The 27444-nt window shown below is 44.9% G+C and overlaps 1 protein-coding gene across 1 annotated transcript; it reads right to left on the bottom strand.

The window, feature by feature from the left end:
* Positions 1 to 1713: 1713 nt before the first annotated feature.
* LOC123395669 lies at positions 1714 to 4905 on the bottom strand. Its single transcript, XM_045090691.1, has 4 exons — positions 4729 to 4905; positions 4272 to 4646; positions 3870 to 4093; positions 1714 to 2786 (listed from the first exon to the last, which is right to left on the bottom strand). Exons 1-4 carry the CDS (start codon positions 4814 to 4816, stop codon positions 2130 to 2132), a joined length of 1344 nt encoding a protein of 447 aa, XP_044946626.1. The 5' UTR covers positions 4817 to 4905; the 3' UTR covers positions 1714 to 2129.
* Positions 4906 to 27444: the final 22539 nt, after the last annotated feature.

The following is a 27444-nucleotide window of genomic DNA, read 5'->3' as shown; positions in this document are numbered from 1 at the left end:
ATATACTTATATAGCATCCTTAGTTCAGCAGGATATGTGTGTCTCATTAGGTTTGGTTTGCTGTTTAATAAGCAAAATGTAGACTAGAGCTTGCACGCTGGCAACAACTGGAACGAGACTGGACTAGAGAGCACAGAAAACTAAAGCGACCACATTGGGGGTCTTCTCTTTTTGCCAGGGCCGCATTGTGTTTGAACTTTCATAAAACTATTCACCCATTCATGGCGGGCGGCGGCGGGGTCGGTGACAAAGGTTCATGATCCACCGGAGTTGGGGTTGTTGGTAGTCCTCTGGCCGGACGAGGAAGACGAGGGAACGGCCGGGCGAGTGACCGCGGTGCATGGTCCGCCGGAGCTGGGTGCGCCGGCAGTCTTCTGGCCGGACGATGCAGACGATGGAGCGCCGGGGACGACGAGTCGGCGGCGACCGGCGGGGGCGCTGCTCCGTCTGTACAACCACCAGAAGTTTGTTCATGTCGATAAAAGAGCAAGGAAACAATCGAAACATGGCTAGCTGTTCCCGAAGAGACTTGGCAAGTAGTAGTAGTACCGTGCATGCACGGGGCGCCATCTGCCGTGGGGACGCAGGATGGCGGCGCCGTGGCTGCTGACCGTGCTCCGACGGCGGCCGCCATGGCCATGGCCAGGAGGAGCATCGCAAAGATGATGCCACGTTCCATCTCTCTTGATCGGTCTCTCCTCTCCCTAACTAGCTGTATTGTATACCCGACCAGTGGCCTAGCCAGCTTGCTGCCTTGCTCCCCTGGGTATCAATGGCTTCTTCGCGTTCGGCATTGCGAATATATAGGACAGGGACGGCCTTACACGACAAGGACGAGCAGTAACAGAAAAGCAGCCTGGCTCGCGTGAACAACCACCTTTTTTTCACACAAGGGCGAACGATTCGTTCGGTTGCTACACGAGGGCAGCGTGTATTTGTTCCGAGAGCATAGGAGCATCTAGAATCATACTATGCAAATCCGCCCCCTTAAATATTCACGCAAATGTGCTCCTTTGCAACCACGCTATCACTTCTAAAACCTCGAATCTATGCGAAAACGTACACCTTGATCATTTGATAATACAAATACACATAACAATTAATACAACACAAAATAAAATTATTCATACATAAAAATACATACTTCAAACATTAAATTTATTATGAGTGTATAATTCAAATATAAAATTCATTGTTTTTTTAGTGTGAACCCACATATGCTTCACATGATTATTGAATAGTTGAACGGTACACCCGTTGATCTTAAAATTGTCTATGCATTTCTAGAAAGTTCACAACATGCATTACATATTGCTCCGGGAGACAGACCTATACTCTCGATTCTTAAATTAAATCATGTACTCCATCCGTTCCTAAATATAGGTCTTTTTAGGGATTTTATTAGGAGACTACATACGATGCAAAATGAGTGAACTTACACTCTAAATTATGTCTATATACATCCGTATGTAGTATCTTAATAAAACCTATACAAAGACTTATATTTAGGAACGAAGGGAGTATGTGGGTTGTCCCTTGATTACACATGCCATTAGCTATCATATTGTCTCTGGTTCCCAGACCAGATCATTGGAGGATCACAAACAACACTCCAACAAGTTTGGAGCACTCCGAATGCCCTTTTCATATCCTTTTCAGTACCTTCTTGTGTTTGTGGAAAGAGAAATTGTTTTCTTTCCCGGGACACGAATATAGTCTTCACAAATACCACTCACTAGGATATATACCATTGGCAAGGTAGTGCCTCATTTTATAGTTGTACCCGTCGACAATGTAATTGCACATTGGAGCATGCTCATCACAAAGTTTCCTGAACAACAGAGCTCGCACGGCTAGCGAACAATCCGCGACAGGCTGATTAAGTCCATGTGTGTAAGTGCAGGCAACCATCTCTGGTGCTGCATTGGCGACAGCGGGTTTAGGAGGAAGAATACGACGACGCGGCGAGGCGTGTGTGGTTTGCGCCTGGCCACAGCGGCCGGCAGGTGGCCCTGGTTGGCTGCCTTGACTCGGTCTTCGTTTTCTTTGACGGGTGACTAATGTCGAGCATGCTTCTTATATGTAGAAGGGGCGGGGACACAAATTCTAAACAAGTTACTAGGGACCAATCAGAAGTGAGGCTCATACCGAGGGTAAGTAAAAGCTCTGGGCATACTCATCCCTCTTTTCATGATATATTTTGCCCTCGGCTTGATCAGGATGGCAGTCCAGGCAACGTTCACTTGCAGCTCCCAGGCGCCGTGACTGCAGACTTTCTCTTCGGCAGGATAAGCTATGCTGACCAAGGTGCCTGCATCCTCGTCATCGACATCATCATCATCATCAAGGAAGCGAACATGGACAACAATTTCATCTTCGTCATCATCCGGGTCAGGGACAGCCACCAAGTTACGACTCAACGCAACAGAGGAGCAGCCGCTCTTCATACCTCTACTATCGTACACAATCATCTGAGTCTCAGGATTTTCACTAGTCCCAGCACATATTTTGCCAATGAAAGGTGGTGCTCCTTTCAAAATCTCGACTTCAAGGCTAGCTGCCACTGGACCTTCAACAGGTGCAAGCACCAACTCCACTCTGCTCAGCCAACTACTAAGCACATCTGTGATTGGTTTAGGATTAGGGCGGTAGACATGGAGCTCTATTACACCTTTGCTAAAATCTTCGTCGCTGGCATCACCCTTCACCCTCAGATTGAACTCAAAGTAAATATAAGCCGGCGGAACTAATGCTCGCCTTGGTCCTGTCAATGTCAGCATATCATCCTGCACAGTAATTTAAGAAATGTCAAAATATGTCTCTACGTAGTAAGTAGAGCAAACTGTGTAGCTGGACATGCTCACCAAACCAAACTGACTAGTCACATAAACTCAAACCAATTTTCAAAATTATCTTGTATAACTAGCCTGGGAAGCACCCATCGCCTCTGATATAAAATTATAAATTCCTACCAATAGCCATGCATTTGTGGCTTGCATGTTAAACAGAAGGTAACACTTATTTTATTTGTGGAACAAACATGTCAGCATTCAAAAGGCACTTTTTACAACCAGACATGTCAAGCAAGTAGTCAGACAACAGTGCACAAAATAAGCAACTAAACCTCATACGAAGTTAAAAGGCAACAGGTTTTGAACAAGTGACCAGAACTAAACGTAGAAACCTCATAGATAACAATCACAATAGTGGTGTATTACAATAACAATCAAATTGCTAGGGAACTGCATTTACAAATAATAGAGAAAAGTATGCTATGATAGCTACATCGTGAACAAACAGTAAGCTCAGATACCTACAACGTGAACCGGCAGTAAGCTGCAACAGCTATCAATGTTGTCAGTCAAAATGGTAACTCACAAACTATTTTGACTGAAATTTGTGTATCTGGTATGATGCTAAGCTTCTGAATACTGGTAATTGCAACCAAGAATGACAAAGAGACATTTTTCAGTAAACATGAGCACGTAATGCTTGCAGAGCAGGACCTGTTCTTATAGGGAAACAAGTACATAGCAGAAAATACGAAGAGTACATGGCATAAACCTAGCAAAATTTAGCAGACAATTGAAGAATGGAGCTGTTTGTGTTGAGTCTAAACAGTTCGGCTATGGCACCAGCGATTATATAATACTCCCTCCCTCTGTACCATAATATAAGACGTTTTTGCAGTTCTGCAAAAACGCTTTATATTGTGGTACGGAGGTAGTAATAATATTATGGTGAAATTCAGCATACACAGCTTGTATACACAATAGATTTAGACTTATTATCAAGAGGATACAATTATTAGGATTTGATTAGTATATACAAGTAAAAGCTAACGAAGCAAGGGATGAACTAGTGCATACCTTGGAGCTGATCATCTGGGGGTCTTCCCTTCCACGTCTAAACAGATAGACACATCGGTAGTCAATCCTATCCCTTGCAAGAACAGTGCCATATACACTGATTGGATAACCCCGGTCGGATTCGATTACTTTGACGGAAATGACGTTAACGGCTGACGACGCAAAGTACCTCCCCAACTCAGGAGTTATATTGCTATCGAGCGGCGGCCCAAGGCCAAACTTAGCTGTAAATCAAGGGCAGGAGACACAAGTCAGGACCAGCAACACAAGATGCCTAGTTTATTGTTCACATAGATACACCAAGGGAAGGACCGAAGGGAAATCCACACTCATCAGTCTCTGTATGTTTAATCAATCGATCAATACCAAGACTGCTGATGAAACAATTGCAGGCATACTCACACTCTTTATCGAGGTCGAAGCCGGCTATATTGAAGCTGCAGAAGCGGGTAGGGACCAAGAGTTTCTTCTTAGGATCCATTTCGGTGATCCTTTCGACGCAGGCAATGTGGAGCTCCTCGAGCTCCGCCCTTGCCTTGAGCATAACCTCACCGTCATCATCGCTGTCCCACATTGGAATCTCGATCACTTCCTCCTCCTCCTCCTCCACATTTGAGACGATCGAGCTTCCAATTTCCGTAGGGGGTTGCTCACCCATCGTCTTGCAGGCTGGAACGGCCATACCCTCGTCTTCCTGCTTCTCCTCGTCGCGGGTTGTTGGGCTAGCTGCGATCTCCATAGCCATAGAGGCTTGCTCCTTGGGGGTACCATCGCTGGCTGTACAACAACCAAGAAATCCATGGTGAACAGAAGAAGGTGAATAGAAAAGAGAAAGGGGGTGGAGGAAGGAGACGGGAACCTTCTTCGTAGCTGGCGGCGTCGGTGTCGTTCCAGGGCCGCTTCCGACCGATGAGCGCCGTCACCGGCAGCTGGGTCTCGCCTAACATCTTGTCACCCAGGAGGAAAGAAGAAGATGGCGTGAGATGATCAACGGCGATCGACGTCGCCGGCGGCAGGAGCTAAGCTAGGGTTTCGGAGGGGGGGCGATTGGATTGGGGAATCGAATCAATAAGTCGGGACATGAGTGCCGTCATGAGCCGGAAATGTGTTGCCGGCCCAGGCCCTCCCAAAACTCGGCCCAGGAAAAAAGACTAGAAAAAACGGATAATGAAGAATGCGTCTTCGCACCCGTGCCTCCCTTTCTTGAAGATATACAGTAGATAACAAAGGGAATCAATGGGACTCGGCCATCAATTTGCTCTTTGTACTTAGCTAGCTTAGCTTCTGAAATAACTTTTTGGTTAGGACTGAGAGGAGCTTTATACACTATGATGTAAGATAGTCATAGGAAATGATATGAAAGCGTCTGAAATTTCTAGGAGAAATGGGATTATTCAGCACATTTGTCAACATAATTCATAGACAGTGATAGTACTGAATAAAGTAGGAAGATTTGAGGGGGATCGACGACCGGTCTGATGGGTGACACGGGTACGCTGCGGGCGACGCCCGAGCGAGCCAAAGCCGCCATTAATGGCCACCTACCCCCGCACCTACCCACGCGCCAGAGTTACTCAGCCCACCACATCGAGTGCGAGATGGGTTTGCAGTCTCCACCGCTCCCCACACATCCCAATCTCTCCTCTCGGCGCGCAGATGACGAACCCGCGATGGAGGAGATGAATTCGCCGACTGCGACCACAGGCGCAGGTGGCGGCGTCGGTGGCGATCCGGGAAGTGATGCCGGTGCCGGTGGAGATGCGCCCGCAGATCGACTCGCGCTCGCCGGAGGCGGGGGAGGAGATTCTGCGGGTGGTGAGGGAGAGGTTCCCGCTTCGCGAGAAGTGCCCGGAAATCTGCGTCAAGGTCATCAGGAGCAGCATGTTCACGGAGCGATGCCGTTTCCCCGACGACGAGGGAGGGATGGATTACGACATCATCTTCTAGGCCATCCAGGAGGCGGAATCGTCCGATCCAATCCAGGCGGAGAGATGGAGGCGCTTCAAGTCAACAAGTCCGTTGCGGCTCAACATCCGGCCGCCATCAATAATGGAGCTGGCCAACATCCCGTTGGAGTACCTGTCGCAGGGAGTCAGCCCCCCCCCCCCCCGGTCTTCCCTGATGGGTGGTGCCCGTGGACGTGGCCATGGAGCACGTCGCGGGCGTCTTTTGGGGGCTCGACTTGATGAGCCTCCCCCATGGATGGGGATTCGGGGTGAGATCCCACTGGATTCTAATAAGGTACACAAATCTTCTCTGAAATATAGTTTCCCTGCTTGTGCAGAATTTTGGGATGATGGAAGTAGGTTTAGGGATTCGAGGATTGTTCCTCGGGTTCATATTAGGGGGTTCGAGGAGTAGGGTGTCGCATCTGGTGATGGGGATGAAGCTCTTATCCATCCTGCTAATCCTAATGGACTTGTGTCCAGTTCCACATCCCTCATCAACCTTCGTATAGATTTCAACACTGTTTGTGTTGGAAATATGCCCTAGAGGCAATAATAAAATGGTTATTATCATATTTCCTTGTTCATGATAATCGTCTATTGTTCATGCTATAATTGTATTATCAGGAAACAGTAATACATGTGTGAATAAATAGATCACAATGTGTCCCTAGAAAGCCTCTAGTAGGCTAGCTCGTTAGTCAATAGATGATCATGGTTTCCTGATCATGGGCATTAGATGTCATTGATAACGGGATCACATCATTGGGAGAATGATGTGATGGACAAGAACCAATCCTAAGCATAGCACTAGATCGTGTTGTTCGTATGCTAAAGCTTTTCTAATGTCAACTATCTTTTCCTTCGACCGTGAGATTGTGCAACTCCCGGATACCGTAGGAGTGCTTTGGGTGTATCAAACATCACAACGTAACTGGGTGACTATAAAGGTGCACTACGGGTATCTCTGAAAGTGACTGTTGGGTTGGTACGAATCGAGATCAGGATTTGTCACTCCGTGTGACGGAGAGGTATCTCTGGGCCCACTCGGTAGAACATCATCATGAGCTCAATGTGACTAAGGAGTTAGTCACAGGATGACGTGCTACGGAACAAGTAAAGAGACTTACCGGTAACAAGATTGAACAAGGTATTGGTATACCGACGATCGAATCTCGGGCAAGTTCTATACCGACAGACAAAGGGAATTGTATACGGGATTGATTGAATCCTTGACATCGTGGTTCATCCGATGAGATCATCATGGAGCAAGTGGGAGCCACCAAAGGTATCCAGACCCCGCTGATGGTTATTGGCCGGAGAGGTGTCTCGGTCATGTCTGCCTGTCTCCCGAACCCGTAGGGTCTACGCACTTAAGGTTCGATGACGCTAGGGTTACAGGGAATTGTTATACGAGGTTACCAAAAGTTGTTCGGAGTCCCGGATGAGATCTCTAACATCACGAGGAGCTCCGGAATGGTCCGGAGGTAAAGATTGATATATAGGATGGATGGTTTTGGACGTCGGAAGTGTTTCGCGCGTCACCGGTAACGTACCGGGACCACCGGGACCACCGGAGGTGGCCCCGGGGGTCCACCGAAGGGGGGCAACGACCCCAAGAGGCTAGATGGGCCAAGTGCGGGAGGAAACCAGCCCCTAGGTGGGCTGGTGCGCCTCCCATACCAGCCCAATGCGCAAGTGGTGGGAGAGGGGGCAACCCTAGGCGCAGGTGGGCCTTAGGCCCACCAGGTGGTGCGCCACCCCCTCCCACCCTAGCCGCCGCCCCCTTTCCCATCTGGTGGCTGCCGCACCACCTAGGGGGGAACCCTAGGGGTGGTGCACCCCCTCCCCTCCTCCTATAAATAGAGAGGGGTTTTGGCCCTTGGGAGACAGACTTCTCCCTCTCCCTCGGCGCAACCCTGCCCTTCTTTCTCCTCCTCTGTGCCGGTGCTTGGCGAAGCCCTGCCGGGAGATCTCGTCTCTTCATCGACACCACGTCGTCGTGCTGCTGGAGTTCTTCCCCAACCTCTCCCTCCTCCTTGCTGGATCAAGGTGCGGGAGACGTCACTGGGCTGCACGTGTGTTGAACGCGGAGGTGCCGTAGTTCGGCACTAGATCGGAATCACACCGCGATCTGAATCGCTGCGAGTACGACTCCATCAACCGCGTTCTAGTAACGCTTCCGCTTAGCGATATTCAAAGGTATGAAGATGCTCTTACCCCTCTCTCGTTGCTGGTCTCTTCATAGGAAGATCTGAATATGGCGTAGGAAATTTTTGAATTTATGCTACGTTACCCAATAGTGGCATCCAAGCCAGGTTTTTTATGCGTAGATTCTATGCACGAGTAGAACACAAAAGTTGTGGGTGATGATTTGTCAATTTGCTTGCCGCTACTAGTCTTATTCTTTTCCGGCGGTATTGTGGGATGAAGCGGCCCGGACCGACTTTACATGTACGCTTACGTGAGACTGGTTCCACCGACACACATGCACACCGTGCATAAAGGTGGCTAGCGGGTGTCTGTCTCTCCTACTCTAGTCGGATTGGATTTGATGAAAAGGGTCCTTATGAAGGGTAAATAGCTTTGGCATATCATCGTTGTGGCTGTCACGTAGGTAAGAAGGCGTTCTTGCTAGAAACCCAAATCAGCCACGTAAAACTTGCAACAACAATTAGAGGACGTCTAACTTGTTTTTGCAGGGTTTGACATGTGATGTGATATGGCCAAAGTTGTGATGTTGCATGTATGATGTATGAGATGATCATGTTATTGTAATAGGTTTCACGACTTGCATGTCGATGAGTATGACAACCGGCAGGAGCCATATGAGTTGTCTTAATTTATTGTATGAGATGCAACGCCATGTGCTTACTACTTTTACTTCATTGCTAACGGTTAGCTATAGCAGTAGTGATAGTAGTAGTTGGTGTGACGACTTCACGGAGACACGATGATGGAGATCATGATGATGGAGATCATGGTGTCACGCCGGTGATGATGATGATCATGCGATGCCTGAAGATGGAGATCCAAAGGGCAAAGATGATAATGGCCATATCATGTCACTATATGATTGCATTGTGATGTTTATCATGTTTTTCATCTTATTGCTTAGAACGACGGTAGCATAATAAGATGATCCCTCTTAAAATTTCGAGAACATATTCCCCTAAGTGTGCACCGTTGCAAAGGATCGTTGTCTCGAAGCACCACGTGATGATCAGGTGTGATAGATTCTAACGTTCGCGTACAACGGGTGTAAGCCAGATTTACACACGCGAAACACCTAGGTTGACTCGACGAGCTTAGCATGTACAGACATGACTTCGAATACAAGAGACCGAAAGGTCGAACATGAGTCGTATGGTTGAATACGATCAACATGAAGTTGCTCACCATGGTGACTAGTCCGTCTCACGTGATGATCGGACACGGGTTAGTCAACATGGATCATGTATCACTTAGATGACTAGAGGGATGTCGATTTAAGTGGGAGTTCATACTTAATTTGATTAAATGAACTTAATTGTCATGAACTTAGTCTAAAAGTTGTCTTTATAAATATTGTAGATGGCCAACGTCAACCTCAATTTCAACGCATTCCTAGAGAAAAACAAGCTGAAAGATGATGGTAGCAACTATGCGGAATGGGTTCGCAACTTGAAGCTCGTCCTTGAAGCAGCTAAAAAGGCTTATGTCCTTGATGCGCCGCTAGGTGACCCTCCCGCTCCCGCAGCAGCCCAGGACATTCTGAACGTATGGCAAACGCGGAGTGATGACTACTCTCTGGTTAGGTGTGGCATGTTATACAGTTTAGAAACGGGGCTCCAAAGGCGTTTTGAGCAACATGGGGCATATGAGATGTTCCAGGAGCTGAAGCTAGTTTTTCAAGCTCATGCCCGTGCGAGAGATATGAAGTCTCCGACAAGTTCTTTAGCTGTAATATGGAGGAGAACAGTTCTGTCAGTGAGCACATACTCAAAATGTCTGGGTTACACGGTCATCTGACTTCACTTGGAGTCGAACTTCTGGATGATGCTATAATTGACAGAATCCTTCAGTCTCTCCCACCAAGCTACAAAGGCTTTGTGCTTAACTACAACATGCAAGGGATGGAGAAGACCATTCCCGAGTTGTACTCGATGCTCAAGTCTGCAGAAGTAGAAATCAAGAAAGAGCATCAAGTGTTGATGGTCAACAAGACCACTAGTTTCAAGAAAGGCAAGGGTAAGAAGAACTTCAAGAAAGACGGCAAAGCTGTTGCCGCGCCCGGTAAGCCAGATGCCGGGAAGAAGAAGAAGAATGGACCCAAGCCTGAGACTGAGTGCTTCTATTGCAAGGGAAAAGGTCACTCGAAGCGGAACTGCCCCAAATACTTAGCGGACAAGAAGGCCAGCAACGTTAAAGGTATATGTGATATACATGTTATTGATGTGTACCTTACCAGCGCTCGTAGTAGCTCTTGGGTATTTGATACCGGTGCTGTTGCTCACATTTGCAACTCAAAGCAGGAACTGCGGAATAAGCGAAGACTGGCCAAGGACGAGGTGATGATGCGCGTCGGAAATGGTTCAAAGGTCGATGTGATCACCGTCGGCACGCTACCTCTACATCTACCGTCGAGATTAGTTTTAAACCTTAATAATTATTATTTAGTACCAGCTTTAAGCATGCACATTGTATCAGGGTCTTGCTTAATGCGAGACGGCTACTCATTTAAGTCAGAGAATAATGGTTGTTCTATTTATATGAGTGATATGTTTTATGGTCATGCTCCGCTGGTGAATAGTTTATTCTTGATGAATCTCGATCGTGATGTTACACATATTCATAGTGTGAGTACCAAAATATGTAAAGTTGATAATGATAGTCCCACATACTTGTGGCACTGCCGCCTTGGTCATATCGGCGTTAAGCGCATGAAGAAGCTCCATACTGATGGACTATTAGAGTCTCTTGATTTTGAATCATTTGACACATGCGAACCGTGCCTCATGGGCAAGATGACTAAGACTCCATTCTCGGGACTAATGGAGAGAGAAACCGACTTATTGGAAATAATACATACTGATGTGTGTGGTTCGATGAACGTTGAAGCTCGCGGTGGCTATCGTTATGTTCTCACTCTCACCGATGATTTGAGTAGGTATGGGTATATCTACTTGATGAAGCACAAATCTGAGACGTTTGAAAAGTTCAAGGAATTTCAGAGTGAGGTTGAGAATCAACGTGACAGAAAAATTAAATGTCTATGATCTGATCGTGGAGGAGAATATTTGAGTCACGAGTTTGGCACACACCTAAGGAAGTGTGGAATCGTTTCACAACTGACACCGCCTGGCACACCGCAACACAACGGAGTGTCTGAACGTCGTAATCGCACTTTATATATATGGTACGATCTATGATGTCTCTTACCGACTTACCACTATCATTTTGGGGATACACATTAGAAACTGCAGCATTCACTTTAAATAGGGCACCGTCTAAATCCGTTGAGATGACACCGTATGAACTATGGTTTGGCAAGAAACCTAAGTTGTCGTTTCTTAAAGTTTGGGGCTGCGATGCTTATGTGAAGAAACTTCAACCAGAAAAGCTCGAACCCAAAGCGGAGAAATGCGTATTCATAGGATACCCTAAGGAAACTATTGGGTATACCTTCTATCTTAGATCCGAATGTAAAACCTTTGTTGCCAAGAACGGATCCTTTCTAGAGAAAGAGTTTCTCTCGAAAGAAGTAAGTGGGAGGAAGGTAAAACTTGATGAGGTAATTACACCCCCTCTCGAACAGGATAGTAGCGCAGCGCGGGAAGTTGTTCCTGTGGCGCCTACACCAACTGAAGAGGAAGTTAATGATGATGATCATGAAGCTTCGGATGAAGTTACTACTGAACCGCGAAGGTCCACAAGGGCACGCTCCGCACTAGAGTGGTACGGCAACCCTGTGATGGAAATCATGTTGTTAGACAACGGTGAACCTTCGAACTATGAAGAAGCGATGGCGGGCCCAGATTCCAACAAATGGCTTGAAGCTATGGAATCCGAGATAGGATCCATGTATGAGAACAAAGTATGTACTTTGGTGGACTTGCCCGATGACCGGCGAGCCATAGAAAATAAATGGATCTTCAAGAAGAAGACTGATGCAAACGGTAATGTAACCGTTTACAAAGCTCGACTTGTCGCAAAGGGTTTTTGAAAAATTCAAGGAGTTGACTACGAAGAGACTTTCTCTCCCGTAGCGAAGCTGAAATCAGTCCGAATCATGTTAGCAATTGCCACCTTTTATGATTATGAAATTTGGCAAATGGACGTCAAAACAGCGTTCCTTAACGGGAACCTTAAGAAAGAGTTGTATATGATGCAACCAGAAGGTTTTGTCGACCCTAAGGGTGCTAACAAAGTGTGCAAGCTCCAGCGCTCCATCTATGGGCTGGTGCAAGCATCTCGGAGTTGGAACATTCGCTTTAATGAGGTGATTAAAGCGTTTGGGTTCATACAAGTTTACGGAGAAGCCTGTCTGTACAAGAAAGTGAGTGAGAGCTCTGTAGCTTTCCTCATACTGTATGTGGATGACATATTATTGACGGGGAATAATATAGAGATGTTGGAGAGCATAAAGGCCTATTTGAACAAGAGTTTTTCGATGACGGACCTTGGAGAAGCTGCATACATATTAGGCATCAAGATCTATAGAGATAGATCGAGACGCCTCATAGGTCTTTCGCAAAGCACATACCTTGACAAGATATTGAAGAAGTTCAATATGGAAAACTCAAAGAAAGGGTTCTTGCCAGTTTTGCAAGGTATGATATTGAGTAAGACTCAGTCACCGACCACGGCAGCAGATAGAGAGAAGATGAGTTTTGTCCCCTACGCATCAGCCGTGGGCTCTCTAATGTATGACATGCTGTGTACCAGACCTGATATAAACCTTGCCATAAGCTTGGTAGGGAGGTACCAAAGTGATCCGGTATGGAACACTGGACAGCGGTCAAGAATATCCTTAAGTACCTGAAAAGGACTAAGGAAGTGTTTCTCGTTTATGGAGGTGATGAAGAGCTCGTCGTAAAGGGTTACATCGACGCTAGCTTCGACACAGATCCGGATGACTCTAAGTCACATACCGGATACGTATATATGTTGAACGGTGGGGAAGTGAGTTGGTGCAGCAGCAAGCAAGAAGTCGTGGCAGCATCTACATGTGAAGCGGAGTACATAGCTGCTTCAGAAGCGGCTCATGAAGGAATTGGGATGAAGGAGCTCATCACCGACCTTGGAGTGGTTCCAAGCGCGTCGGGTCCAATGACACTCTTCTGTGATAACGCTGGGGCCATTGCCATAGCCAAGGAGCCCAGGTTTCACCGGAAGACGAAGCACATCAAACGCCACTACAACTCCATCCAGGACCATGTCCAGAGTGGAGTGATAAATATTTGTAAAGTACAGACGGATCTGAATATTGCAGACCCGTTGACTAAACCTCTTCCACGAGCAAAACATGATCAACACTATAATGCTATGGGTGTTCGATACATCACAATGTAACTAGATTATTGACTCTAGTGCAAGTGGGAGGCTGTTGGACATATGCCCTAGAGGCAATAATAAAATGGTTATTATCATATTTCCTTGTTCATGATAATCGTCTATTGTTCATGCTATAATTGTATTAACACGAAACAGTAATACATGTGTGAATAAATAGATCACAATGTGTCCCTAGCAAGCCTCTAGTTGGCTAGCTCGTTAGTCAATAGATGATCATGGTTTCCTGATCATGGGCATTAGATGTCATTAATAACGGGATCACGTCATTGGGAGAATGATGTGATGGACAAGACCCAATCCTAAGCATAGCACTAGATCGTGTTGTTCGTATGCTAAAGCTTTTCTAATGTCAAGTATCTTTTCCTTCGACCGTGAGATTGTGCAACTCCCGGATACCGTAGGAGTGCTTTGGGTGTATCAAACGTCACAACGTAACTGGGTGACTATAAAGGTGCACTACGGGTATCTCTGGAAGTGTCTGTTGGGTTGGTACGAATCGAGATCGGGATTTGTCACTCCGTGTGACGGAGAGGTATCTCTGGGCCCACTCGGTAGAACATCATCATGAGCTCAATGTGACTAAGGAGTTAGTCACAGGATGACGTGCTACGGAACAAGTAAAGAGACTTACCGGTAACAAGATTGAACAAGGTATTGGTATACCGACGATCGAATCTCGGGCAAGTTCTATACCGACAGACAAAGGGAATTGTATACGGGATTGATTGAATCCTTGACATCGTGGTTCATCCGATGAGATCATCATGGAGCAAGTGGGAGCCACCAAAGGTATCCAGACCCCGCTGATGGTTATTGGCCAGAGAGGTGTCTCGGTCATGTCTGCCTGTCTCCCGAACCCGTAGGGTCTACACACTTAAGGTTCGATGACGCTAGGGGTATAGGGAATTGTTATACGAGGTTACCGAAAGTTGTTCGGAGTCCCAGATGAGATCCCGGACGTCACGAGGAGCTCCGGAATGGTCCGGAGGTAAAGATTGATATATAGGATGGATGGTTTTGGACGTCGGAAGTGTTTCGCGTAGCACCGATAACGTACCGGGACCACCGGGACCACCCGAGGTGGCCCCGGGGGTCCACAGAAGGGGGGCAACGACCCCAAGAGGCTAGATGGGCCAAGTGCGCGAGGGAACCAGCCCCTAGGCGGGCTGGTGCGCCTCCCACACCCAGCCCAATGCGCAAGTGGTGGGAGAGGGGGCAACCCTAGGCGCAGGTGGGCCTTAGGCCCACCAGGTGGTGCGCCACCCGCTCCCACCCTAGCCGCCGCCCCCTTTCCCATCTGGTGGCTGCCGCACCACCTAGGGGGGAACCCTAGGGGTGGCGCACCCCCTCCCCTCCTCCTATAAATAGAGAGGGGTTTTGGCCCTTGGGAGACAGACTTCTCTCTCTCCCTCGGCGCAGCCCTGCCCTTCTTTCTCCTCCTCTCTGCCGATGCTTGGCAAAGCCCTGCCAGGAGATCTCGTCTCTCCATGGACACCACGCCGTCGTGCTGCTGGAGTTATTCCCCAACCTCTCCCTCCTCCTTGCTGGATCAAGGTGCGGGAGACGTCACCGGGCTGCACGTGTGTTGAACGCGGAGGTGTCGTAGTTCGGCACTAGATCGGAATCACACCGCGATCTGAATTGCTGCGAGTATGACTCCATCAACCGCGTTCTAGTAACGCTTCCGCTTAGCGATCTTCAAAGGTATGAAGATGCTCTTACCCCTCTCTCGTTGCTGGTCTCTCCATAGGAAGATCTGAATATGGCGTAGGAAAAGTTTGAATTTATGCTACGTTACCCAATAGTTTGTGCAGGGGAATCTAGTAAAGTATTGGGTCTTAGGACTAATCGAGCTGAGAAAGAGATAGTTGGAGTTCTAGAATTGGGGTTTGGTGTGGATTCTCATATTAGTTCTCGGGTTGCTGATGGATGTGTGTCCATGGTCTAACCGGTGGTGAGATCACGGCTAGGTTGTGGTGGGGCTGTGTCAAAGGGACATAGTGAAGATACAGACAAATGTTGGCCTCCTTTGGGGGCCCAGGGTAACAATTCACCAGTAATCTATGGATCAGTGGTGGAGGGGAAAGTGGTAAAGAGGAAGATGCCTTGTGGCTACATTGACAGAAAGGAAGAAGAGGTGGAGGAGTTTTATGGACAGTTGTGGGTTATTCCCTCCCCCAGCCGCCGCCAGCCCAGCCACAAATATCGCGCTCCCCCCAAAACCTAGATCGGCCGTAGGTAGCCACCTATACTGGATCAAGAAATCCCTGCTGAGATCTGGATGCTTCTCTATTGAAGATTGCCATCCTATTGTCCATCCTGGCCGTTTTGATCCTATCCCCACAAGGTTTCGGATCTGTGAGGAAGGTGGAGCTAGGAGAGCTTCTTTTGCATCTGTGGTGAAGGGGATCATGGATCCTCGGGGGCAACAGAGGCCCAAGAAGAACCCCCCCCCCAAGAAAGGTGGTCAGGGAGTCCTTCCTCCACCTTATGGGGCTCCTGTAGCTAAGGGGGGCAGTGGCAGTGCCGAAGCAATCAGGTAACACTGTTAAGAGTGCTCCAGTTGTTCAAAATGCAACACCTGCTCCAGCCCCAGCCCCAATTCCAATTCCTGCTGTGCAAGCCCTTGACCCCAGGTATAAGGACATGATATGCTTCAACTGTAGTTGGCCTGGGCACTATGTGGGCAATTGTGTGGAACCAAAAAGATGTTTTATCTGTTCTGGTACACACAATGTTAATAATTGTATTGCCTAGGCACGCACAACCCACTGTTGAGTACTTTGGTAGTGCAGCAGTGGGCCTGGGATTTTATCATATTGATATCCCTGTGGAAGCTGAGTCCAATTGGTTGAACTACAAAAATTGTGCAGTCTTGAAGGTGCTTAAAGGAGAGGTTTGTGCTTCTGATCTGATAGTGCAACTGAATGGTATCTTCTGTAAAGGAAAAGAGTGGCCTTAGAAAATTAGGGAGTTAGAAGAGAAGAAGTTTCTGTTGAGATTCCCACCTTGGAAGAAAGTGGAGGATCTCATTGAATTCCCTGCCTTTGATCTTCACATTGATGGAGTTTCTGTTAAGATATGTGAATGGGCTAGAATGTTGGAACCTTATGGTGAGCTGACTGAAGTCTAGATCCAAGTGGAGGGTATCCCCCCAAGATGGTGTGCATGGAAGGTTTTTGCCCAAATAGCCTCTTGCTTTGGTATCTTGGTTGATGTGGACTGGAATGGAATTTTCAAGAGCTTCTATGAAAAAGTCAGAATCAAGGTAGCTTGTAGAGACCCTACCAAAATTCCATATGAGAGATTGGTGGAGATGAAAAATAAGTTGTACATCTTGTTCTTTACTGTGGAAGGATTTGATCAAGAGGGAGAAGGTTCTGAGGGAGATGGGGAAGATCCTGATTTGGATGTTGAAGATGAAGGTAAAGGGGATGAAGAGTTTGATCAGACCAGGGAGTATATGGATGGGAATGCTGATGAACCTATTGATGAACTAGATAAAGCAAATTTCTCCAAAGGCAAAAGTGTTGGTTCTGGGAACAAGGTGGAAGTGGCCTGCACATGTGTTGTCAGCTTTCATCCTGAGATGCTCATGGATGGGATACATGAGCAGTTTTTAGTGGAAGCCGAAAGCAAAACTCCTGTTGCTCAAATGGAGATATCTGAAGATGATATTGAGGAACTGAATCAAGATATGGACATTGGCTCTCACATGGATTACTGCTCTGCCCAGCTAAGGAAGATTGAGGTGGCTGATTTTGAAGGTGAAGATGAAATCATCCTTCCTGAGATGGTGTGTCTTCCTGAACATATAGCAACAAGCTTTGGATCAGCTAAAAGATCCTTGATGGAGTCCTTAGAGATGGAGAAAATGGATAAGAGGAGGAAAGAAGATTCAGATAAAGAGAAGAAATGGGGGCATGTGCTCTCCACCAGACCTGTTACAAGGCACCATGGTAATATCAAGATCATGGAAAAAGCTATTGCATACCTACAGAAGAAGAATCTGGAGATTCCTGCTTCCTTCCAAGGTAAGTCTTTTGTTGCTAATGATGCACAAATACTTGTTGATCAAATTGCTAGAGTTGATATATGTGTAGGAAATAGTGATGAGGAACAGGGGAATATCATTAAGGATTTGGTCCTTAGGGAAAGTATTAGGTGTTTGGAATTTGCAGATTCCAATCCTAAAATTGTACCGCCTGATGACCTATACACACCTACAAATAAAAATGATAATGGTTCTCCCTGTGGTAAGGACATGATACAAACCAGAGCAGTTGGTGTTGATGAATTTGGTAGTACATGTCCAAACCTGATTAATGCCAGAAGGCTTTGTAGCCTGTCCCACCCTTTTAGAATTTCATGATAGGGGCTTTTTGGAATATCCGTGGTCTAGGCCAACCTGGAAAAAGTCAACGCCTACAAGAATTTTTGAGAGCTAATAATGTGGATTTTGTGGGTTTCTTTGAAACCAAGAAGGAAAACATTGACAGTAAGTTGCTAGATAGGATTGCGGGTAATAAAAAAAATTGTGGCATCAACTGCCTGCTCGAGGTACAACTGGTGGTGTCCTTGTGGGCATTAATGGGGATCTTTTTGAAATTGTTAGTTTTGTGAATCAAGAATTCTGTGTAACGACTACAGTGAGGAATAAATCTGAAAAATCTATTTGACAGTTTGTTGCTATTTATGGCACTGCTTATAATGAACGCAAGATGGATTTTATTGCAGAATTGCATGAGGTTATGGAGAAAGCCTCCTATCCAATTATTTTGGGTGGGGAATTTAATCTGACCAGATCTGACTCTGATAAGAGTAATGGTAATGTGAATCATTCCACTTCTTTCCTGTTTAATGATTGGATCAATAAGTGGGGGCTGATGGAAATCAGTGTAGCAAAGAGGAAATACACCTGGTGTAATAATGAGGAGGGCCCCGTTTATTCCACTATTGATAGAGTATTTGTTTCCCCTTCTTGGGATGCTATGTTTCCTCTATCAATTCTTAGGGCTTTACCCAGAACTGGTAGTGATCATACCCCCCTCGTACTAGATACATTGTCTCGGAGTGTTACCTCCCCTAAAATGTTCAGGTTTGAAAAATGGTGGCTGGAGCAACCTGATTTTAAAGATATTGTTGAAACTGTGTGGAGTGCGCCAATTTTAGGCGGATCTGCTATTGATATTTGGATTGCTAAATCCAAACGCCTTAGAAAAAAGATTAAGGGATGGAGTGTTAATATTGAAGTTGCTGTTAAAAAGAAAAAGAGGGACCTTATAATGGAATTTGATATCTTAGATGTCTTTGCTGAGTCCAATCATGTTACAGGTGCTGATAGTAAACGTATGAAAGATATAAAAGTGGAACTGGAAGATATTATGAGGAAAGAGGAGATTGCCTTGTTGCAAAGATCCAGAGATCGTAGGATTAGGGAGGGAGATAAAAATAATGCTTATTTTCATGCATTAGGAAATCATCGCCACATGAAAAATCATCTTTTTGAGCTTGTTGGTGAACATGGACCAGTTTATTCCCCTAGTGAAATGCTAGAGGTGGCGACATCCTTTCACAAAAAGTTATTTGGTCATGACGAAAGACATAATATCCATTTGGGTCTTGCCTTTTGGGAGGAGGATGAAGTAATTACTTTTTCTGAAAATGAAAATCTTCAGAAAACCTTCTCGGAGTCTGAGGTGAAGGAAGCCATTTTTGGCTCATATGCCAATGGTGCCCCAGGGCCGGATGGCCTCTCGTTTCTGTTTTACCAAACCTTTTGGGACCTGATCAAAGCTGATTTTATGGCTATGGTTAGGGACTTCGAGGAGGGTAAGTTGGACATTCATAGACTAAATTTTGCTTTGATCATTTTAATTCCAAAGGAGCCTGATGCCAATGTTATGAAGAAATTTAGGCCAATTAGTCTGAGAAATTATGCTGTTAAGATTTTTTCTAAAGTTTTAACCAATAGGTTGTCCCCTATTAGTGATAGGTTAATATCTCCCAATCAGACTGCCTTTATTAAAGGTAGATATATCCTAGAGAGTGCAGTACTAGCTCATGAAGTGATTCATGAGGTGGAAAAACCAATAATGTTGGGCTTGTGCTCAAACTGGATTATGGAAAAGCGTATGATCGGGTTAGTTGGGAATTTTTGTTTAAAATGCTTTAATCCCGAGGTTTTGGCTCTAAATGGATTTCCTGGATTAATAAATTATTGTTCCAGGGGACCTTTAGTGTCCGAATTAATGATACCACAGGTCCCTACTTTATAGGGGAAAAAGGTCTCAAACAAGGGGATCCTATATCCCCAATTCTCTTTAACCTCGTAGCTAATGTATTCACTAAGATGCTTGCTAAAGCTGCTAGATAGGGGTTGATCTCTGGGTTGTTGAATAATGTTATTCCAGGGGGGATTGCTAGTCTTCAATATGCAGATGATACTCTCCTCTTTTTGGAGGATTCCTATGAAAAAGCAAAGAATTTTAAATGGATTGTGACATGTTTTGAAAGTATATCTGGTATGAAAATCAATTTCCATAAAAGTGATCTTATTACCATAAATGTGGATGAAGAGAGAGCAAAAATCTTTGCCCAGATTTTCTGCTGTAACATGGGTTCCTTCCCTATTAAATATTTAGGGGTACCCTTGCATTATGATAAGTTGAGAAGAGAGGATTTACAACCTATCATTGATAGGATTATTAAGGGCATTTCTGGGTGGTTGGGTAGACATCTCACCTATAAAGGGAAGATTATCCTGCTGTGTGCATGTGTGGTTAGTATTCCTGCCTACTTGATGGCAGTATTGAAATTTCCTAAATGGGCCATTAATGCTATCAACTCTCAGATGGCTCATTTTCTGTGGGGGGACATGGGAGACCAACACAAATTTCATTTGGCTCATTGGGGGCTGGTTTCCAGGAAGAAGGAATTTGGTGGTTTGGGGATACCAAATATTAGAGAGTATAATATGGCCTTGTTAGCCTCCTCGGGGAAGAGATTCTATAATAATAGTGACAGTGACTGGAAGAAACTGCTTGTCTTTAAATACAATGTTGATAGTCCAAATATTTTTTGGTCCAGGCAACACGGGGATCCCCCTTTTGGAAGAGTATTTCTTGGGATTTCCAAGCTGCCAGAAATTTTTATGAATGGAAGATTGGTGATGGTAATAATATTAGATTTTGGCATGATAAATAGGCTCGGGATTGTTCCCTTAAAGTCAGATTTTGGGGCTTATATGAAATCTGCAATCAACAATAGTGTGTGGTGTCCCAGGTTTGGGATGGAAATAATCTCAGGCTCACTTTTAGAAGGTGTGTAGACCAAGATTTGATGAATAAGTGGGAGAATCTCATTGAACATATTAAGTATTTTCCCTTATCTAATAATCCTGATTTGCCTGTGTGGGTGTTAGAGCATAATGGTTGTTACTCAGTTAGATCATTCTACAAATGCATCAATTTTTGTGGGGTGAGCTCTCCTTTTGGAGATACCTTATGGAAGGTTCTTTGCCCCTAGAACATCCATGTTTTTCTATGGCTGTGTTCATATAACAAAATTCTGACTAGAGACAATGTGGCTAAGAGGAAAAATGTAGATGACTTAACTTGCTTGTTTTGTAGTGAAATGGAAACTGTACACCACTTATTTTTTGATTGTATCAATGCTGAGTATATTTGGTCTATTGTTTCTGAGTTTTTTTTGATAAGGAAGATTCAATGTTTTGATGATATATTTTCCATGTGGAAAGTAAAAAAGAAGAGAATTATGCTTAATATGGTCACTGCTGCCTCCTTGTGGAGTATTTGGACATTGAGAAATGATTTTTGCTTCCAGGGGCGTTCGTGGAGGGGTCTGGGATGCGGCCTTGTCAAGTTAAAAGGGAATTTGCAAAAATGGATGGTGATCTGTGACGCTGCACAAGCGGAGGTGCTGAGAAGATTTATCCTGCTGCTGGACAAGCATCGAGGCGAACTGCTTCGAATAGCATGGACGTCTGATTGATATGGCTTGTAATAAAACCATGTTTCATGAGAACTGGTTTGCAGGTCTTGTCCAGTTAGTGTTGTTAGCTTTTGTGTTGCTGGTGGCCATTTTCAGGAGATTACCTGTGTGTTATGCCTGATGTGGTGGATCTTAGTCTTGCCAAGTGATGGGTGGATGTGGACTGTGTGGTGTTCTGCTGCTTCGTTTTAATAAAATGGGGCAGGGGCAACCCCTTTCATTCAAAAAAATGAAGTAGGAAGAAACCATGGGCTTAAATAAACCCTGATGTCTAATTTTTTTAGGAAATTTGCTTTTGATTTGTTTAGTATACATTACTCAGAAATTAAATAAACCCTGTTGTTGAACATATTGTACAGTAACTTCCTTTGGACTGTTTTCTTCTGAAAAGGGTATCTATCCATTGCTCTTGTATACAAATTCAATACTTTTTTTTGAAGAAATTGCAACAGGAAGTTTGAAATAATTGTTCTTTTGATTTACCTCACATAAAATATCATCGCATCTTTGATTCTCCTAATTGTAGTGGTGCCTGTTAGGCATTGGCTTCTATGAGCTAGACATTTCTAGCCTAAAATGTGATAGTATTAGATAAAGCGCTTTCTTGTGTCCCATGGACTAATAATGTTATATAGTTGTAGTCAGTGGTACTTCGTAAGATGCAACAAGCTGGTATACTAACATTTTTTTAGAAAAGGAGGCATAGCCCTAGCCTCTGCATCGAGTGATGCATGCAACCTTTTATTAAACATGAAATCAGTCTTAACCAAGTACATAACGGTCTTGAGAAAAATAAAAGATACAAGGTGTCTATCGCGCCACAATCGATGATGAAAATAGGCCTAGATGACTATCCATTTATCCTATTAATATGTCGTCATCCAAACCGGTTGAAGATACCCTGAGCTACCATCTTCCATCGGGCACACCCAGTAACCAAAGGCTCCCTGGCTTCCACAGGAGTGAGTAAGGACCACGTGCAGATCAAGGCAGTAGCCCTGAAGATAACCTGCAAAAAGTGAATATATCTTTGTCTGTTAACACTACATCATTTCTGCAATTTCATGGAGCCCATAATAGTGCACAGGTGCCTACACGAGTAAGTTTAGCATATTCAACATCAACCCCCCTTAACCACGACGCAAATAACGTGTTAATGCTAGTAGGAGGGCTTATGTTGAAAGCAATATGAATCGAGCGCCATAAAAGTTTAGCCATAGGACAATCTAGAAAGAGGTGCTTAATAGTTTCTTTATTCTGACAAAAGCTGCATCTTGGATTGCCTTTCCAATTACGCTTGGCCAAATTGTCCTTAATTAGTTAAAATAACTCCTTTCTGAACAAATCACATGAAGATCTTTATCTTAAGGGAAACTTTGACCTTCCATATATGCATGGATTTTGGAATAGGCGAGGAATCTATGAGGTGCATGTACATAGATTTTACAGTAAATATTCCATTAGTGGTCAACCTCCATTGAACACTATCAGGGCAGTCAGAAAGGCTAATGTCCATCAGCCTTCTGACTAGATGCAGCCAGCTAGTCCATCTCTCACCAATCAAGGCTCTAGAAAACTGAATATTTAGAGGCGTCTCATGCAATATTGTCGCAACGGAGGCCTGGCGACGTTGGGCAATATTGTAAAGCTGCGGATACTGAAGAGACAAGGGCTCCCCCCTAGCCATGTATCTTCCCAGAATCTAGTTAATTCACCATTTCCGATGATAAACCTAGTCCTGTTGAAAAATGCAGTTTTAGACCTCATCAGACCCTTCCAGAAAGGAGTCACTTGGTCTTGTAGTAACCTGAGCTAAGGTCTTGTGTTGTAGGTATTTGTTCTTCAGAGTTTGTACCCACATACCTTCTGTTTCCACAGATAGTCTGAACAACCATTTACTAACCAGACATCTGTTCTTAACCTCTAAATTCTCAATCCCTAAACCTCCTTCCTCCTTTGGTGTGCAGATTATGTCCCATCTAGTAAGCCTATTCTTGGTCTTGACATCATCACTCTGCCAGAAAAACCTAGACCGATAGAAATCCAACCTCTTTCGCACCCCAACTGGTACTTCAAAAAAGGATAGAAGAAACATGGGCATGCTTGATAATACATAATTAACAAGTACCAAACGTCCTCCATAGGATAAAAGCTTGCCTTTCCAGCAGCTTAATTTTTTTTTTCAAACCGGTCCTCGATACATTTCCACTCCTTATTAGTCAACTTTCGGTGATGAATAGGGATCCCTAAGTACGTGAAAGGTAAATTACCACTTTCACAACCGAACAATTGATTATAAGTGTGTTGTTCTGCTTTGGCCTTTCCAAAGCAAAAACAATTCGCTTTTGTTGAAATTAATCTTCAGCCCAGATAGCTGCTCAAATAAGCACAAGATGAGTTTCGTGTTTCTGGCCTTGTTAGGATTATGTTCCATGAAAAGGATCGTGCCATCTGCATATTGTAGAATAGAGACACCCCCATCAACTAGATGTGCTACTAGCCCCCCTACAAGGTCTTTTTTATTGGCTCGCCTGATCATGAGTGCCAACATATCTGGAACAATGTTAAATAAAATAGGAGACATAGGGTCGCCTTGTTTGAGACCCTTCAGTGTCTGAAAGAAACGACACACATCATCATTTACTTTGATACCAACACTTCCTTTTTTATAAAACAGTTGATATGCTTGCGCCATATCTCACCGAACCCCTTCATATGTAGGGTTTGTTGCAGGAAAGACCATTTCACTTTGTCGTATGCTTTTTCAAAATTCACTTTGAATATTACTCCGTCAAGTTTCTTGGAGTGCATCTCATGTAAAGTTTCATGTAAGACCACGACCCCTTCTAGAATGTTACGTCCACGCATAAAGGCCGTCTGCGTAGATTGCACCACCGAATGGGCCATCTTAGTTAGCCTATCCGTTCCCACCTTCATGAAAATTTTGAAGCTAACATTTAACAGAAAAATAGGACGAAATTGTTCAATCCGCGTAGCACCCTCCTTCTTTGGTAACAACGTAATGGTACCAAAATTCAGATGAAAGAGTTGTAGGAGACCACAGAACAGATCATGAAACATTGACATAAGGTCTTCCTTAATAATATGCCAACACTTCTTATAAAACTCAGCCGAAAACCCATCTCGACCGGGAGCTTTTCCGTTCTTCATGCCCTCAATAGCTTGCAACACCTCTTTCTCCAGAAATGGAGCGGATATACTCTCATTATCGGCGTCTTCGACTTGAGTAATATCCGCTACCCGATGCTCATCCATAGACACAAAACTATGATCAGGAGCACCAAACAACTGTTTATAATAGTTTGAGATATACAATTTTAGATTCTCATGACCTACTATTATACCCTCATCTTGCTCTAGCTGCAAAATCCTCTTTTTCCTATGCTTGCCATTTGCAATTAAATGAAAAAATTTGGTGTTATTGTCCCCATGAACGATTGCGCTTACTTTGGCTCTAAGTGCCCATTTCATTTCCTCCTCTCTAAGGAGTACCCGTACTCTTTGTTCAACCTCGTTCTTCAAAGACCGTTCGTTCGCATCCAACAGACAGGTCTCTGCCTTACGATCAAGATCGTCTATAAGTTTGAGAAGTCTGTCTTGCTCATTCTTATAAATCCCAGAGACATTCTTAACCCAACCCCGTAGAAACTGTCTAAGATGTCGGATCTTGTTTTGCCATCTATCCACATTGGACTTCCCACCCACTTCCTTGTTCCATTCCCTAGCAATCATGTCCATGAAGCCCTCACGTGTGAACCAACTAGATTCAAAGGAGAAACCGTCTTTTTTCCCCATGTGAGTGGCGTTACGAGAGTCTAGCAAAAGTGGAGTATGGTCAGTGATCGCTCTTTGAAGAGCTCATACCGTTACTAGCGGGAACTTCTGTTCCCATTCGATACTAGTAAGAACCCGGTCCAACTTTTCAAAAGTCTGATTTTGTAGAGAATTAGCCCAGGTATATTTCCTACCAGAGAGATCAATCTCCGTGAGGTCCATGCTCTCTGTGATTGTGTTGAACATAAATGGCCATTTGCCATCGAAATTATCATTGTTCTTTTCATCAGCACGCCTGATGATATTGAAATCACCCCCCTACCAATAATGGTAATTTCTCATCACAAATCCTAACCAGGTCAACAAGAAAATCGGGCTTATGCTCCGTCTGGGCTGCACCATATACCGCAACTAGAGCCCATTGAAACCGTCTCCCTTAGATCGTATCCTGAATTTGACCGTAAACTCTCCCAACACCACTTCTCGCACTTGAAGGGTGTCACATCGAAGTCCAAGTAAGTTCCCACTGGACCTTCCTCTTGGAGGGAGACAGTGCTAGTCAAAATCAACTCCTGCTGATAAAGAGCTTAGGAACTGTGATGTAAAATTATCCCGCCCTATCTCCATCAGCGCGATAAAATCTAGATTGTGTTCTAAAGTAGCCTCTGTTAGGAACCTAATTTTAGCCAAGTCTCTCAGACCTCTGCTATTCCAAAAAATTCCTCTCATTTTTCATCATAGATTTTTTTTGCAGTCTTAAATCTAGCACTTCTACGCACTGCAGAAACCGGATACACTTTCCGTTTCCAAGGCCGTTTTGGTCTTTCACAACCAAACACATGGTCCATATAACTAGGTATTTCTGCACCGACAACACGAGGCTGCCCATCAGTCAAGCATTGATCCTGTAGATCATCATCTCCCTCCTCTAGATCATCCGTTGGGGCTCGATTCTCACAAAGAGAATTCAGCCCCCCAATTTAGTGATCTCAGAGTCGTTCATTGGTTGCACTGCAGCTAAATTCCGAATAATATCTAAAGCCCTATCGACTTCTAAGTCCAATAGGTCATTAATAGATTTCGAAACTTCTTTACTCGTGTTACCCAAGGAAACCCCAACAGAATCAACATTATCTATGATTTCATGCGGCGAGAAATGAAGAATGGAATGGTATGTGTTAATTGACATACCTGTCGAAGTTTTAGCATCCTTCATTTTTGCAGCCCGCATTGCACGCCCCATGTGCAAGTCGTTTGCATCTGGCTGGGTCTGTATCCGCTGACTGGACCTTCTTTCCGGGGTCATCGGATTCGGAATACCTCCAAAAGCTATGACTTCATCAACACAGAACTGTGCAATATCTTGCTCGGTGGCTGCCACTAGTGCACTATCCGTCTCCACCTTCGACGCTGGTTCAGGTCCATTCACTAGGACCGAAACAAGAGTCTTAGGAGAGAGTGGACTCGAGTGCAAACCTCCATCCAACGCCAAGGTACCTTCTGTTCTTGCGTCAGGAGAAAGGTGACTCGAGTTGGAACCACCATCCAGCGCCAGGGTGCCTTCTGTTCTAGCGCCAGCAAGATACTCCCCTAGCGACATAGCCGGCAACACATGCTTAGGTTGCGAAATACTGAGATCAGCCTTATCCCGTGGATTCTTCCCTGGAAACTTAAGCATCCCAGAACGAACCAGGTCCTCCTTGTCCGCCGCCTCTCGTGCTCCTCCAACCCTAGCCGGCGCGGATGCGGGTTTGAAAGAGCCAAACTTCAGCTCATCCATAGGTGCATTAGACGAGCGGCTACCCCCTGCACCTGTGTTAGCTGATGGAGGTGTGTGATCCGACTCCTTAGTTGTCACAGGCAGTTGATGATTATTTTCTGACTCCCTTGAACCAGCAACATCATCTCCATCCGTCATATGGACATCCTTGTCCGTCACACCCTCGTCAAACACCGGAGGACTCTCAATCTCTAGCTGAAGAGTATATCGCATTCCCGTATGAGTCCATACAACCTCATCCGGAACTAGCTCAATATCAATCACATTAACCAGCAACCTCGCAACACTATATCCGAAACTAGCTGGTATACTAACATGTAATTTCAATTCTACAGATTGAATTTTACATCATATTGGACAAAACATTGCAACATGGAGAACAATGAGGGAAAACCTTGGCATATATTTAGAAACTACAAACTCCAAGTTGCTGGTGCCGTGACACTGTACAGGTTGGATATTGGCAAGGCACCAATACAGAGCT

Source organism: Hordeum vulgare, chromosome 5H (assembly GCF_904849725.1).
Source record: "Hordeum vulgare subsp. vulgare chromosome 5H, MorexV3_pseudomolecules_assembly, whole genome shotgun sequence".
In the NCBI taxonomy this organism is placed as follows: domain Eukaryota; kingdom Viridiplantae; phylum Streptophyta; class Magnoliopsida; order Poales; family Poaceae; genus Hordeum; species Hordeum vulgare.
The sequence above is the reverse complement of the archived record's forward strand: the minus strand, read 5'-3'. Positions and strand labels throughout refer to the sequence as shown.